We start from the raw sequence: 16,413 nt of genomic DNA, 5'->3' as shown, positions 1-16,413 counted from the left end.
CGAACTCGGGTCGACGGGTTCGTAGCGCAGCACGCTGACCGCTCTAAATGTTGTCACTGCGACTAAAACGTCGCTGGGCCTCGGAAAAGGTGGATTACCAAGCCCACGGGATGCCTCTTGTGCCTCGTGGCTTTGCAATCGCGGCCTCCATTTTGCAAGATGTTTTTAACCTTCATCACATTTTGCTGGGGAAAATATCGCTGTTGACAAGATGAGCACAATTGTATGTTATTTTCACGTTTCGTGAGAGACAATGAGGGGGGGGAGGGGGGGGAGGGAGGGAGGGAAATGAGTTGTCTGTGGAGAGCTTACAGTATAAGACTATATTGCAGTGTTTTAATTGAGTTTGTGCGGAAGGGAAAAAATATCTCACTGCAATGTTGTAATGCCTCGGTGAAGGATTGTGTCACTGTGTGTATTTTTTTCGCCCCCAGCTGGTCACATGTTGCTGCTGCAGTATACCGCAATCGTTTACTCACCTAAAGATGCAGGAGTGCTTAATGTAGCGTGAAATGTGAAACTGCGCGGGGTATTATGGAAATATTGACCATAATGGAAGTGTTGATGAAGTGCCGACAAACGGCATTTTCAATTTAAAGCAAATAATCCAAGATACCCTTCCAGTTATTGCTTCATTGTCCCTGCCATTATTATCGATCGACATTTTAAATGCGCATTTTTCCCACCCTCGTCAACGGAGAGGATATTAATCTGGTTTTAGTAAAGCGTTTAATGGGGAAAACCAGCCCCGTCTGAGGTGCAACCTTTCATTTTGTCGACTGGGCTGAGAATGATTCACAGAATAGCGGCAGCTGAAATATGCACGACCGGACTGCACTCTGCATTTCAACGAGGCGTTGGTGTCAACGTAAATGGATGTTAGCGTGTTGCTTTTATCATGGGCTATTGGTGTTCAATGAAATGTCCATTGATAAGAAAATACAAATCCCCACACAATAACACAATTCATGACGCTTCAATAACGCAACCGCATTTCAAGACACTTTGCATGAATATAAAGACTTACTTATATTGCGGGGTTGTAAGGTAGAGAAGTTAATTTATGTATTTATTGTAATCACATTTATTTCGCTTTTCCCAAATTGCATTCCAGTTGTGCTACGGATGAGCAAATTTACTATCAGAACTCTGCAGATGGTAGTGCATCACCGGGTGTCACCGAGCACCTCCGGAAAGATGATCCCACGGAGCTGCTGCTGATGTTAACTCACTCGGCATCTTAAGCCATACTGTAGACCCTCCAAAGGGCATTCATCGCATGTCAAAAGGAAACTTTACCCTCTCAGAGCTGGAATGTAATGGGGGAGAGGGGGGGGTGTTGCAGTCATTGGTGACCAAGCTGAGACCATCAACTTGCCACAATTGAGAACTCTGCTTAGACATGGACCATCATCAGCCATACTCTCGCAATTCCTACGATGTATTATTAATCATGGGTGTTTGCACAGATTCGGACGCAGGCTCTCAGCGGTTACCAACTCAGTGATGTCGCCCCTGAACCACCCGGCCAGGTTGAGAGGCGTTCTTTTAAAGGGGAAGAAGCTCGGGGGGGAGGAAGATATTCGGGAAGGTAGGACTTCTCTAAATAAGACATTTCGTGGATGGACATAGTTGGTCACCAAAAGAGAAGCAGGGCTGTAAGCCTGAACTTGAATGCAGTCAGACATGACAGCCAGGGGAGTTCCAGATCCTGAGGGCAGCACTGGAGAAAAAAAAGAGCCCCTCCAATTGAGAACACGGTGACTGCACAGTGATGGGTGTGTGCAGTCGGGAATCCAGTTTTCCCTCCAAACTAACTGCAGGTTGTTGAGTATAAAAGCTAACTGCTTAAAATTGTATTTGCAATTGACATTACAATATATTCCAAACCATACTTTTAAATATCACGTGTTTTTAGACCACTCATTAAGATTTTAAACCACGAAAAAAAACATGCAAGTGGTATAGAGGGTACATTGGACATGCGTCGTGTTGGTGCAAATGAGAAAAGTTTTGATCGTTCTAAAATAACTAAAAGATCCGTAAAACCTTGAGAAAAAAAATGTTTAAACACTTACATTTACCTCGGCAGGGTTGCTGTTTATAGTTAACCTGTGGACCAAGCATTACGGCCTCGAAGATGACCTCAGAGCTGGCCTCTCCCGGCTCGCGTGGCTCAGTGAAACAATGCTATCCACCGCGTGATAATGAGGCATCCCTACCTATTGACAACTTGCTGCTGTCAGCCGTTGGTGAGATCCAGGGGCTTGTCACGAGGCGCCATTCAAAGGGGATGCAAAGAAAGCCTTGACCCGATATAAAGTGCATTCGAAATGAGTTGTTGTTGACAGGTGCTGAGCAGTGACCTCAAGTGAAAAACCCTCGAGGGTAACTGAGCCGAATATGGGCTAACGCTGCGAAGATCCCCGCCTTGGTTTGTCACGTGGATGAATCTTATCTCTAAACCGTTGCGATTTATTTCTGATCCAATTATCCTCAAAGCTACATTTAAAGGGTTGCGGGCACTTTTTCTGGAATTATTCATGTATATAAAGTTCAGCCAGTCAACTGCCTGGGACGTGCAATTACACATCACTTGGTGTTCTTATTTTACAAATACATTTCAGCAATTAATCTTTGAAAAATGAAATTGGAAAAAAGTACAAGTATTGTACCAAGGTGGTACCCAAGATCATATCTCATGCCGCACCAACTTTCTTTGATTTTCAGTATACCAATTCAAAATAATGCCTTGGCTTTTTATTCATGAAGTCTAAAGCTGTATGACCGGTTTACATTTAATAAAAATTTGTATTGCAAAAGCGTTTGAGCTGGGTGGAATTGACCGATGCAGTTAATGAGTGGCTGGTATATAGGAAGAAAAAAATGTTCAAAGCCGATGCACATCAGTGAACCACACACATTGATCTACAAGGACACAACGTTAAAACATTCATGATTTTTTTATATATATAAAGATTGTTCCGTATATGGCATGCTCAGAAACTATGATCACTCAGGTATCGGTGATTGAGTATACCGATTGTGAGCAGCTGTGTACATCATTGTATACAGAGTGCTGTATCGTGTATGTGGTAATGAGCAGTTTGTACACTGCACTATGAACCCGACTGATATTTGAGCGGCCGCTGGGTCCCCCACTACACCGACCTGTACTGAAGTATGATAAATTCCCCATGACACGGTGTGGGGAGGCCTTAATCTAGCAGTGAATTGACAATGGCTGTGACTGTATGTTAATGTCTGCATGTATGTACAGGATTAATTAATCTCCTTTACTGAGGTTAACTGTATGGCTTATGTATCGATTTTATTTATTAGCACAAATGTAGTGGATTCAACTGAGTCGCAAGACATACATCTTGGAGGCAACACACATTTATTAACACCAACACATTAACACAAAGGGGTCACTGCCCCTTTACCAGATAACAGCCTATGGTGGTGGGCCACCAGGCCAACTACGCTAGTTACTGGACCCTACCTGGGGTCCTCGTCCACGTGTTGGTGACTTATTCTTGGACGTAGAACGTAGATCGTAGATCTTCAGATGACGGCAGCAACGCTGTGGGGACCCCGGTTTATATGCCCCCGGGTCGTGGCTGGCCCCGCTCTTGGCCACGACCACCTTCGAGAACCCTCATGTCGTTTCTCGACCCTTCCCGTAGGATCTCACCCTGACACGTGACCACCCCCTAGCCCCCACTTGGAGCCCCTGTGTAGATATTATTGGGTACGTGCCTTCCAGGGTCAATCAGAGTGCCGTGGCCTAGGGTAACCTCATCCCATGGCTGACGCACTCACACTCCCTCCTGTAGGCGTCAGCGTTGCACGCCACGCGTGGTTCCACTCAGCGCTATCCCAGCGCTCACCGAGCCCCCTCTAGGGCTGGTACTACACCCACACCTACGGGGTGTCCGCGATGACAATGCATTGACAATGCATCGCACGCCGTGCCTCGCTAGAGCCGGCATTACACAGTGACATTCACGATGTCGCTACACACGTGATGTCCGCGATATGAGTACATCGTACGCCGTGCCCCTCTAGGGCCGGCACCACACAGTGACATCGGCGATGTCACTATGTGACATCGGCGATGTCACTACACATATTCACAATATGCATGTATAATTAGTGTCTGTTTACGTATTTGTGGGTGAGGAGCGGTGGCGCACTGGTTAGCGACTGCGTAACGATCCCAGTGAACCGAGTTTGATTTGCGCTCACGGCCAACTACAGCAAAGATTATCTGAGCAAATCTTGGGCCTCCCCTAGGTCAACTTAACCTTAAATGAGTACCTGATGCTGTGTGGAATGGGTGTGATGTTGGCTGCCCACCCCATCGTGTGACATGCCAGCCTTCATCGGTGCTTGCGAATAAGACTTGTCCCAAGTCCCAACAGTCTGTTAAAGACTATATGGGGATATTTTTCTTTGTGTATGCCAAGATTTTAATCTGTGATAAAATTTTGACTTGGAGAAGTATATTAATATATGTATTCCTCCATAATTTGTTTCAGAATTTAAAATACGCACATAAAATGTCCTGAATAATTTCGACGTCTTTGAGTACTGCAATTTCCGGCAGAATAAATAAATAAATTGCCACTTAGAAATCCAATTGTTATTTTTTGTCACCTCTTTACATTTCATTAAATTCAGAAGGAGCAATTTTTCCAAAACATTTCTTCTTAGATTTTAACAATTTAGCTGTAATCTAGGGTCCCACGCTCCATGCAGTAAAACATTCCATTGAGCAAATACATATCCCAATTCCCCTCTGTTCCAACTGGCCAATGCACATATAAACAATTGCGAGATTACATTCAATTGCCGTGTGGACTGTAAGCTCCAGCCATTCTTGTTAATCCACTGCTGGATGAAGCCCTCCCCGCGTCATGTAGGTTGTGAGGGTTATTTGATCAAAATTCGCCCCGCCGATCAGAGCGGGTTGGTTAAGGCATTGAGAAGAGTGTTGAGGTGCATAGCGGTACAACAGTGGAACGTGGTGCACTGCTTTCTGCTGCCGACCAAATAGCCGCAAAGCAGCCAATGGCAACATGTTTGTTCATGGCGGTGGTTAACCCTCCAAGCACTATCCAACCGCGCTTAATTTAAGAAATTTGATTGAATCGGGTGCATCCCAAGTGAATTGTTCAGCTGACTTGGTCAGAGCAGATAGCGACGAGCTTCTTAATATTATGGCCAAGCTGGAATGTAGAATTCCATTTAATCTACAAAAAACTGTTGCAGAATCCCAACCCTTAGCCCGAAAATCTCTAACCCCAAAAAACACCATCCTCCTTCAAGCCACGCGTATGTCTGGCCTGCTAATGCTTGTTGTAAATTCAAGACGCTGCGCACTTAAGATTTATGCTCCACAAGACATTGCCCTTTCTGCGGAGCTGTTCCACAAGGTTTCAATGCAAGAGCAATCACTCCTCCGGGGACTTGTCACATACAGTTACAAAGCCAAACAAATTGAATGTTTAGTCACAAAAAGCGTCGCCTTGGTGTGCTGTCCTCCAAATGTCAGAGGCTTTCTATCAACTGGCGTATTACTTTAAAGGGTATATAGGCAGACGTGTATGTGAGAGACTGAAAATATATCCGCAAACGAATACAACGAAATGAGTGCCGATAAATGTGAGTTTTCGTGAAATTGCAGAGGTTATACAAGTGAGTGATTTCGGTGTCATTGTGTTTCAGCTGGGTCTCTGTTGGTTTGTGCATGATTTCTTTTCATTATACTCTCTTTTCACCCTGTATTTTCCTCGATTTCCTGATGCAAAATTACCACCCTGTCATCAGGATTTTGAAAGCGCACCTACCCACATACAATTGCTGTGCACAGTGCCCTCTTACACACCGCAAGCGATAAAAAAAAGCCAACAGTATGCTGCTATAATTAATTGGTCCAGGCCACTCATCGGGTAATGGGACCAGAATGTTGTTTTTATTTTATTTGTGGTAAAAACAAACACGTGTGCGTGTCAATATGTTATTACGATGGTGTTCTCTTCAGTGGGGCGCTGCCGTGACCTGACGAAGACTGGAGGAGCTACAATGGATAGGGTCACCTACGCCAGTCATACCTGTAAGTCATACCTGGCGTAGGTGACCCTATCGGCGCCACGGTGGCTAGGAGATGTTAACTACCTCGCCTGGTATACAGGAGGTCGTGCGATCGATCCCGACCCTGACGCCTGCTGAAAATTTGGAGTTTGCGTCTCTCTCTCTCTCTCTCCGTGGTCGGCTTTTCTCCGGATCCTCCGGGTTTTTCCCTCCACATTTAGAATCAACATGCGTTTAGAGTATGTGGCTGCTATGAATGTCCACGTGATAAGCCACTTCGTTGAGCTATGAAAAAAAAACATCTACATAGGTCAGTGGGCCTTGCCTGGTAAAACATGTTTAAAAGATTAGTTTCGATCAAATGTGCTCCCAGCACCAACCCAAACTGACCAGGCCGGTGAAGTATGGTCAACCCCCATGAGCACCACACGCCTAAACCAGCACGAGCAGTCGCTCCCCAGGCATGCTGGATGGCGTGGTGAGGACATCGTCCGTCAGTAGTGAATGGTGGTGATGAAAGCAGTGCTCATTGAGTTGTTGTAGTGGGTTTTTTTTTGAGGCACAAATCATTGTAGAGTAGAACACGCGTGGGGGACATTTGTGCAGGGCCCAAAAACTGAATAGGGCCCCACGAAAAATGTGAAACGTGACACATGCTGTGGTTTTCACACCTGATGATGATTGCTTGTGTTGCAGTCGAAACGTCGTGAGAATGTTATTGTTTTACATTTGTATTATTTTATTGTTTCCGTTCTACGTGACTTTACCGAAAGAACCAAGAATATATATGTCAACCCCTCACCAGTGCCTGCCTTATTATAGACCAATTCAGACATTAGTCACCTCGTGCCCTTAGAAATCTTAACGTTTATCCTACAAAGTGCCATTGCCCGTATTGAAACGCCTTCACGCCGTATGGACCTGAAACCCCAATTTCCCTGTGTAAGAATACGGGTAAACCGTATGGGTTGACAGCTATGGATGTGTTGGAATTGTTGTAGTCTCAAGGTCCCCGGGGCCATATAACTCGTCTTGCCACGATCACAGTAATCGGTGTCACAATCTGTCCACACAAGAGGAAATCAACCTATCGACGTGACTTTACCGAAAGACCCAAAGAATATGAATAGGACGTCAATCGTTGATTCTTGAATCACTATTGAATCGTGACGCCGAGAATTATGTTTTTTTGTATTTGCATCATTTGATTTGCATCGATTCTGCGTTAGTTGATGGTCAGGTGGTTCAGCGGTCGAGCGAGCGGTGCACGATTGAAGGTTAGGGGCCGTCCATAAATGACGTCACGCGTTTTTGGACGATTTTTGACCCCCCCCCCCTTCATCACACGACGTCACAAAAAGTCAGACCCCCCCCCTCAAATATGACGTCACAAAGCTCTGCACCCCCCCCCCCAAATGTTTATTTCAACATGCTTCAAATCGATTTAAACTATTGTCATTGTAGTGCGTATTTAATGTGGCGCTGCACTCTGATGTTGTAGGAGAAAACATTTATTAAAAAGTCGATTTAATTAAGTAGAACGTGTTGTCTATATTTATTTAAAGTTGCGCATTTTGATGTGACGTCACATTTCTCAACCCCCCGCCCCCTCCTCGTCACACATCGTCACAAATGTCTGCCCCCCCCCCTCAAAGTGCGTGACGTCATTTATGGACGGCCCCTTAACGCTAGTTCGGGGGATGAATCAGCCCATCATCCCTCAGGGAACGATAAAACGAGCACCACTTTGTGGGAAAGTCAACAGTGTCTGTCCTGTGGAGAGACTCGCCCGCCGCCATAGGAATGGGGAATTTCCACCACTGGCTCGGGGAGTGTGAGTAGGAGATGGGCACCGCCTCAATGCGCATTTGAGCAACAACAAAATCACCTTTGAGTCGTCTTTGCTTTCCTGCGATAATCGATTTCAACCGACGAATCGATCACTCGTCGTTTTCTGCCGCGTCGACGGTCACGTGCACACAAACCACCGCAACTCCAGCTCGTATTCCACCCCTTCCTTTCCCTCGAATCGTGTGCTGTGAAGAAGGGCCATTCGCCCGAAACGTCGTCTCTCTCGTATAAATATTAAGTCCCGCCGACTGGGTGACGACGAATGTGGCACGCGAAACCCGCCTCTGCCGCGTGGACGAGGAAGCGTCAAACGCGGCCATCTTACTCGGGGGTGGTGGTAGGGGAGCCGCCGCCGTCTCAGCACAGCCGCCCAAGACACGGGGGTGGGGAGGGGTGGGGGGGGTGTGCAGGGGTGGGCTTCCTTACCTAACATGGCCGCCACTTGCACCGCGTCCCCTTTTATAGACGAGGCAGCCCACGGCGTGCAGTGCAGCGACCTTGCGCGCTCGGTTGTTGGTGGTTTGTGGCGCTCGCTCACCGCACTTGCCCCCTCACAGGTCTGTTAAGCCGGCGGCGACGGCGGCGGCGATGTCTGCGGTGATGGGGATGAGGCTGATGTCCGTGGCGGCGGGGAATTCGGCTCCGCGCTGGGCGTGCGGCGCCGGGGCGAGGTTGAGACAGCCCCGGGGTCTCCCCGTGACCGGGGCGAGGCGTCGAGAGAGCGGCCTGGCGGGTGGCGGCGGAGGAGACGAGGCGCCGGCGTCAGGGGAGGCGGCCCTGCAGCCTGGCTTCGCGGCGGCGTGGGACAGACACTCCCGACAGACCCCCGCCAAGGACAAGGTGGCTCCCGAGAATTTTCACGCTCAGACCCCCGGCTTCGAAATCAAACTGCTGGATGAGAACCCCCGCTATGTATGTCGCGGGTTGTTTGGCCATACTTCACCCGCGCTGGTCCAGGGGGAGAGAGCATACTCGCAGGGTTTCATGCAAATGCGGTGCGATCGTCCCCCTTGCTGTACTGCTCCCCGACAACCTGCCCGGCCGTGCGTGGTGGTCACTCACCCGAGACGCAGCTACCCCAAGGCTCGGCCTCTGCTGAGCTTTCGAGTGCTGGGGGGTAACTTTTAATTCACCAGATAATCATTCGCGTCGCTGTGTTGAGATACGAGTGACAAAAATAAGTAGGCAAAACGCCTCCTGCACGTCTGCTCCCCCCCTCCCCCCACGTAAAATAAAAAAAAATACTTAAAATTAAATTTTGCACGGCGACCACGCGTCCTAGCGAGATAGCGTCATTTCAGCAGCGTTGGTTCAACACGAGCAAGCTCTTAGCGCAGGTTTCACCTTATTAGAGACCAATTCAGACCCCATTGGTCACCCCGTGCCCCCTTAATAATCTCGGCGTTAATCCTACAAAGTCCCATTACACGGGAGAAACACAAACACATAGACAAGACAAACTTGTGCCCGTGTTGAAACTGCTGGACGCCGCATGGACCTGAAAACTCCTTTTTTTTACTGTGGGGCCGTCCATAAATGACGTCACGCACCTAGGTGGGGGGGGGGGGGTTAAGACATTTGTGACGATGTGTGACGAGGAGAGTGGGGGGGGGTTGAGAAATGTGACGTCACATCAAAATGCGTAACTTTAAATAAATATAGAATTGTTATAACAACACTGATTGTTAGAACAATACTCATACAACAGCAGAGTATAGCGCCACATTAAATACGCACTACAATGACAATAGTTTAAAGCGATTTGAAGCATGTTTTATTTTCAAAATGGAAATATGGTTTGGGGGGGGAGGGCAGAGCTTTGTGACGTCATATTTGAGGGGGGGGGTCTGACTTTTTGTGACGCCGTGTGACGAGAGGGGGGGGTCAAAAATCGTCCAAATCGCGTGACGTCATTTATGGACGACCCCTGTACAAGAATACGGGTAAACCGTATGGGTTGACTGGTGTGACTGGTTTCGACATTCAACGTCTCATCAGCAAAGTCGGGCTTTATCGAGAACCAGTGCTGGTGAAGGGCACGAGGTTTATTTGCAATGAGATCTGCGCCCAATCTTCGGGCGGGTGCATCAGTTACTGCGTGGTTCGCGCATACTTAAAAGATTGAACGTTGTTCCAGATACCGAAGTCACTTGCCAATACGTACCGGTGTAAACTTTTACGAAGCAGTAGATGGCGCCGTCTGCACCAATAAGAATTATTGCATTTTCAAATTGTCACCTGCAGGGGGTGGAGTGGTTAGCCCACCGCGCTATCCTCAGTATTGGCGTTCGATTTCTATCCGCTTAACGTCAGTGGAGCGATACCTGAACTGGTCTGAGACATCCCTTCACCAAGCCGCATTGACCAATGTGGTGATGTATGGTCATACAAGCCCCATGCCTGACACGCCATTGAAGGCCCTCACGCAGCGGTGGATCGACTAATCCCTGTAAAATATTATAATTAGTATAATACACAGGGCAATTTCGAGGCTTTAAGGTGACTCCTCTACATTTAACGGATCACATGAACACTTTTCTAGCAATGTTTTTGTTTAAACCCTCAAATTTGTAAAGTCCTACATTGAATAATGTTTTGATAATGTGGATATTCCCTTCACTATACCTCCAAAGTAAACTGTAGCCTGCCTGCTGTCTGCATATGTAAAATATATTTTCCAGAAAGTCATGACTTGGTTACATTTCCAGCCACAATAACATGTTACTTAAAGTAATTTCTGTTAATGTAACATGAGCTGCACTGAGCTTTCTTGCGAGTAAATTAATGTAAAATATAAATTACATTCAACATTGGTTTAATTAAGTTCGCTGTTGGCAATGTTTAATATGTCTGGGCGACTGCATGTTATTAATTCATGCTGTTTAGCTGGCAACACGTTCTCTTTTGATAGCTTCCTAATTAGTTTAGTTTCATTGATATTAATTGGTGTTTCTATGTTACAGAATGGAAAGGTAACTGGAAAATAATGAAAACAAATTATTTTAGAATGCAGTTGTGTACTAATATGTTATTTGCTGAGAGAGCCAAAATAATATAGCCATATTTCTGTTTGCAATTTAAACATGGAAAGTGCGGGTGTAACGCAACGTTTTTTTCCGTTTACTTTCACGAACTGGGCGTCGGGCGAGTGCAGGAGACGTTTGCCGAGATGCTGCGCAAGTCCCCGCTCATGCAGCTGGGCCCTGCCAAGGACAAGTTTGTTCTGGGACGCATCTTCCACGTGGTGGAGAATGAGCTGTACATCGACTTTGGGGGGAAGTTCCACTGCGTGTGTCAGCGCCCAGCCGTGGACGGAGAGTGAGTCCCATGCTGGTGCTCGGAGCACAACCCCGGCATTTCATAAAACACATTCCTGCGGAGGGAGCTGGTAGGAACGTTGGGTTGCTCGGTTAATGGCCAGGGTCATCGGCGGCACCACGTGGTGGTGTATTCCGCATATGTGCCCGACTGTGAGGGCGGGCATAAGCCGGCGTAAGTAGGTTAAACGTTGAGCTTTATAAGGGCACCACGGGGTGACCAGCCCCTCCCCACCCAGCCCCACCCCTCCCACCCAGTCCCACCCAGCCCCTCCCCACCCAGCCCCTCCCCACCCTCCCCACGCAGCCCCTCTCCACCCAGCCCCACCCCTCCCATTTTTGGATGAACGACGGACGGACACAATAATCCCCTGTGGGCTGGTGTAACCAGAGGTTCCTACCAGTACAAGTGCATGTAGCAAAAGCATGTAACTATTCCCCCAGTAATTGAAGAATCGGTTATTTTTTGGCCACTTTAATTTGCGCTGTCTCAGGCATACAGTTCAATTTGTTCCATTAAGCCTAATTGGAGCGTATGCACATCGTTTTCATAAATCACAAATAATTGGCTGCGACATGCACGATTTGACACGTGTATTGTGAGTGCAAATATATGTTTTAATTGGTAAATTGTTACATGCTCAATTAATAGTGTTTTAGTTTTATGCTGGTTGAGATATAACCGATACTTAGTTGAAATCAAGACTGCATACAATGGTAGCCATTGTTAACAATACACGCTGTTCTTTCTGGAAGTAGCGTATGTACTAATTTTCCCCGGCATGCCACTGTATTGATTTATCACAGCAGGCATTTAAATCACAGAGATTATTAGTTATATTGCCTGTAACACTATAATTGGCCAGTGCTCGTTAGATTCGAATGATTTGGATTATTTTTGTTGAGTTCAATATTTTGGCTAATCTTAAATATTAATTGAGTCACTGCTGCCTTTTACACTTATAATCACACGACTGGATAACACAAACCCAACCATTGAACTTACAGATAGTTTGCAGTAAAAAATGTTTTATTGTACCTTGTGTTTTAGAGCTCAAAGATGTCCCTGAAGAACAGGTGAATGATGGTACTGTAATCATATTGTATTAATCAGAGTAGGGTGATATGTGGGAAATTTGGTGGGTGGGCGCTATCATTTGATGTAAATACGTAACATGTAAATATGCATAAAAAAGGAAGAGCACAAATAATTCTTGAATTAAAAAAGCGTTGTATAGCCTGTGTAAGGTTTCTGAGGAGTGCGATATGTAATAGAGGTGAAACGATGCATTGCCTCAATATCGATTCTTTGTTTCACAATTGCACCCACTGAATCATGTGTGCAATAATTATTCATTTATTTTCATGTATGTTGCATATAATGGGTTCACGTCATGGCTACAGTCACGAGAGGACTGCAGTGTCCAAAAATATTATCAAGTCTCGGAACTCAATTGTTGCACCCCCAGTACACGACTCTATTTCTTTTGTGCCTCTCGTGTGAGAATTTGGCTGTTGGTGAGGCCTTAAAGGCTGCACGTCTGAGCAGGATGCAGACGCTTGCTACCGAATGTCGCCCTCTACCCGCAAGAAGTGTGGCGGTTTGAAGCTCCGATCAAGAGGGGTCCTTGTTTTGAACGCGATCACGCCCGGCGCTGCGAACAGAGCGTGTTTTGACTTGTTCCTCCTGAAGCAGAAGCATTGGTCCTTTTTAGATCTTAGGGAGGCAGAGAATAAAAGAAAAGAGGTCTCGGACCTCACTGGAATGATACCCTTGTGTTCCTGTCTTGGCTTTGATCATGGTGTCTTTGGGTAGGTGCAGGTGAGAAAACAATGGTCTGCCTCCTAGCTGTTCTGATATAAGGGTGGGGGGGGGGTTTTTCAGAAAGGCCAGGGTTTTTTTTTATATGATGAATGGGGGAAGGCATGCACGAAGTTTTTTTTATGTATTAATTAACAACCATTTCTCAATCTATTGCTGAATGAAGACCTCCCGATGCCGTGTGGGTCCTGTGGTTTGTTTGACCGTACTTCACGCCGCTTATTGAGGATTGGTTGAGAGGGCTCTGGACTGGTTAGGAAATCACTCGCCCTTTGATGTGTTGGCCCTGGCTCGGAGTAAAACACAGTTTTGTCTGGTGCAAAGTGCATTGCGCTAACTTCTGCGATACACTCCCAGTCAACCAGCCAGTATTTTCCCTACCCGCAAAGATATCATGTTTCTGGAATTTGATCATTATGGCATGCATGTTTAGGAAATAAAATGACAGAACCCATGCAGTTTCAGCTGGTGATTTGCTTCACCCTGTGTGTAATCGCATGAATATATTTTGCCTACTTAAAATGAATAATTTGCTAATTAGAGAAATCGTCTTTATTTGCTTTATGTTTGTGCGTACTAGGCCTGTGGGTTGTTATAAAAGCTTCCACATCACACTTACCCCTGTAACTGTTTGTAATGGGCCTTAATTAAGTTTGAATTTTAATATTAAAGAAACATTTAAGATATAGTCAAACTCTGTTGCGTTCAATCCTCGAGTCCAAAATCCCATAGCATGATAAATAAAAATTACACTTGAATCATTTGGGTGTGTAGTATACGTTAAATAGTGTCAAAATATTTTGAAGTTTATTGCTATCCAGTAAGTGTATAAATAGGATTTCAGATCTAGATATATATTATACATTCATTGTCGGTAATTAACATTTTTGTAATGTATGAAAAATACATTCCAATCTAGCAGCATTGGTTGGTTTAATTAAAGCATGAAAATGCACGTAGTGTGTTACACTGCAGTTGGGGGTGATTTTTTATGAGTCTTTTGTACAAAATGAGTCAATGGTTTTTTTTTAAATCTATAATTATCCCAGCCTTCCTGCCTGCGACTCTGCGCACACAACGCTGGCTCTGTACCACCTCCACATTTCCCACACTGCGCCCGCTCTTAGCGCACGCCTGGCAGCTTTGTTCGGCGCGGAGAGTGCAGCCGGCACATTGAGTCGTGAAAGAACAGAAACAAAGAGGTAGCCAAGGTTTTTGGCGTGGAGTGGGCGGCCGGGGCTGCGTGACGTCCGTGCCCGACTGGAGCTTCCATGGGATCAAAGCGCCTCGTCCAAAGCACATTAGCCTTGGGTGAACTTTTACCCTTGCCAGGCATTTTAATATCAAAGTGTTTAAGGGGGCCCATTCACATTCATCATAATTTTCGCATCCGCGTTAAGTGCGTGCGTGCTTGCTTGGTAAAGTTAGAACCCTGTGAAGCGCTTTTACATTTATTAAGTGGCATTTTTTTTATATATTCAAATTATTTAAAGTGGAAATGCTGTCGTATGCAGCAAAATCACAGCAGTCTGGTTGAGGAGTGTTTTAAATGTTTCTCTGAACGGTTTTACATGATGAGCCACTCCGTTGAGCTATCCTTTGTGGCCAGATCGCTTCTGAAAAATAAGCTAATAGCTCAGTGGGCTTTACCTGGTAAAATAAAAAAACATGTGTGTTTTGCTTATCTTTCCTATACTTCGCACTCCTATGGTGTTTTTGTATTATTTGTTGTAGCTTTCTGACCGGCCCTTACTGGACATTTGCGAAAAATAGCTTTATAACCCATCGGATTCCTCCAGTATATATATAAATATTCTGAGGCTAATATTTTAATTGGTGCTGTGAGTGGTCCTCGGGCCAGGAATATTTTATCGCCTTAATGCCAGAGTTCAAACTCCACCCTGCCAGCCTGGAAACACGATCGTGCCGATCACGGGTGTTGGAGTGAGCACCTGTCACTTGCCGCTAGGGCGGTGGGGCTGCTGCTGGTTCCCCACAATGACACTGGGAGAGACCCATCGGTAGCATTTCGCTGGATACTGGGGCAGACCTGGACAGGCTGCGAATGAGCGAAACAGAGAGTTGTGCAGCGTCAGGCGATCGAGAGGAGACGTACGCGGTGTTAAATTAATTCTGCTCAGGAGGCCATCGGTATATATATACCCACATGCATCATACCCGACGGGATTTTATTATCAGGGCTTAAGTTTGCCATTTGCTGGAAAGTATGGGATGGATTGTAAATCCCAATTGATGTGGTTTAATGAAAATGTAAATCATTCTTGAGGCTTTAGCTTGGGGAACTCAGTGGACCATGTCGGTGCATTGTGAAACTTAAAATAAATAAAAAATCTTTGTGTGGTGGTCATCATTGTACAGAAACAAAACATCACGGCATGCAATTAATAATCACTTCAGTCTGGATTGCCAATAAATTATAAGTGTGTTGGAATAGATTGAAAATGCTATCATTTTTTAACGTAACATTTGCCCCTGGGTGACGTGGATGAATCAGTTCTCCAATGCAAATTATGAGGCGTTGAATAATTCGCTCCTTACACAAATCGAGGGTCGGGATTCTATTCAAATTCGTATCATCTCGTTTACATTTTCTCTTTTTTCCCTGCCTCGTTTGTACACTTTTGTTCATGCCATTAACCTCGGATATATTTAACATTGATCGTCGTTTCTCGCTACGGTGCTACGAGCGCACCTTGAGCATACGAATCAACTTTTAATGGATTTAACCGATGCATCATTGCGCGCCCATTAATTCACTCGGGCGTTTCCCTCCGTGTCTCAGGAAGTACCAGCGCGGCGCGCGGGTCCGTCTCCGGCTCGTCGACCTGGAGATGACGGCACGGTTCCTCGGCGCCAAGACGGACACGACGCTCCTGGAAGCCGACGCCGCATTGCTGGGGCTCGTCGAGTCGCGCGACCCGCAAGAGAGCAAGGGGGAGGCGGCGTGATCAGCCGTGCGTGCGTCCGTCCGTGCGTGTGTCCGTGCGTCTGCTGACCCGGGGGGCTGTGGAGGTGGCCTGTAGAGTGGGAGGGGGGGGGGGGGTACTCACTGCCCACCTGCCTGGCACACCCCTTGCCTCACCCACGGAGATGTTGAGAAGACCGTACCGAAGACACAAATGGACCTTGTCGATGGACTGAATATTTTCTGGTTTTTTTTTTACAGTTATAGATTTTGTACAGCTGCAATATATTTAGACAAAGAAATGTCATTGTTATCGAGTTGTTTCGAAGCAATATGTGTTGAAGGTCAGTTCCAATTGCAAAATAAAACTTTGTAAGTAAAGTCGTCATCTCTATGTA

At 46.2% G+C, this 16,413-nt stretch overlaps 1 protein-coding gene and 1 long non-coding RNA gene across 2 annotated transcripts in view; one reads left to right on the top strand and one right to left on the bottom strand.

The window, feature by feature from the left end:
* The window catches only part of LOC142905981 (uncharacterized), a 20,608-nt gene extending 12,146 nt beyond the window's left edge, over positions 1-8,462 (bottom strand). Inside the window, exon 1 of the long non-coding RNA XR_012930010.1 lies at positions 8,377-8,462. This is a non-coding gene — a long non-coding RNA (uncharacterized LOC142905981). The remainder of the gene's footprint in view (positions 1-8,376) is intronic.
* Positions 8,437-16,396, top strand: MRPS28 (mitochondrial ribosomal protein S28). The gene is made up of 3 exons (XM_032980055.2): positions 8,437-8,790; positions 11,105-11,268; positions 15,893-16,396. Exons 1-3 carry the CDS (start codon positions 8,539-8,541, stop codon positions 16,056-16,058), a joined length of 582 nt encoding a protein of 193 aa, XP_032835946.2. The 5' UTR covers positions 8,437-8,538; the 3' UTR covers positions 16,059-16,396.
* Positions 16,397-16,413: the final 17 nt, after the last annotated feature.

The sequence above is a fragment of the Petromyzon marinus genome, chromosome 3, assembly GCF_048934315.1.
Source record: "Petromyzon marinus isolate PM22_M1 ecotype Great Lakes invasive population chromosome 3, UKy_Petmar_22M1.pri1.0, whole genome shotgun sequence".
In the NCBI taxonomy this organism is placed as follows: domain Eukaryota; kingdom Metazoa; phylum Chordata; class Hyperoartia; order Petromyzontiformes; family Petromyzontidae; genus Petromyzon; species Petromyzon marinus.
This window is presented reverse-complemented; position numbering and strand designations above follow the sequence as displayed.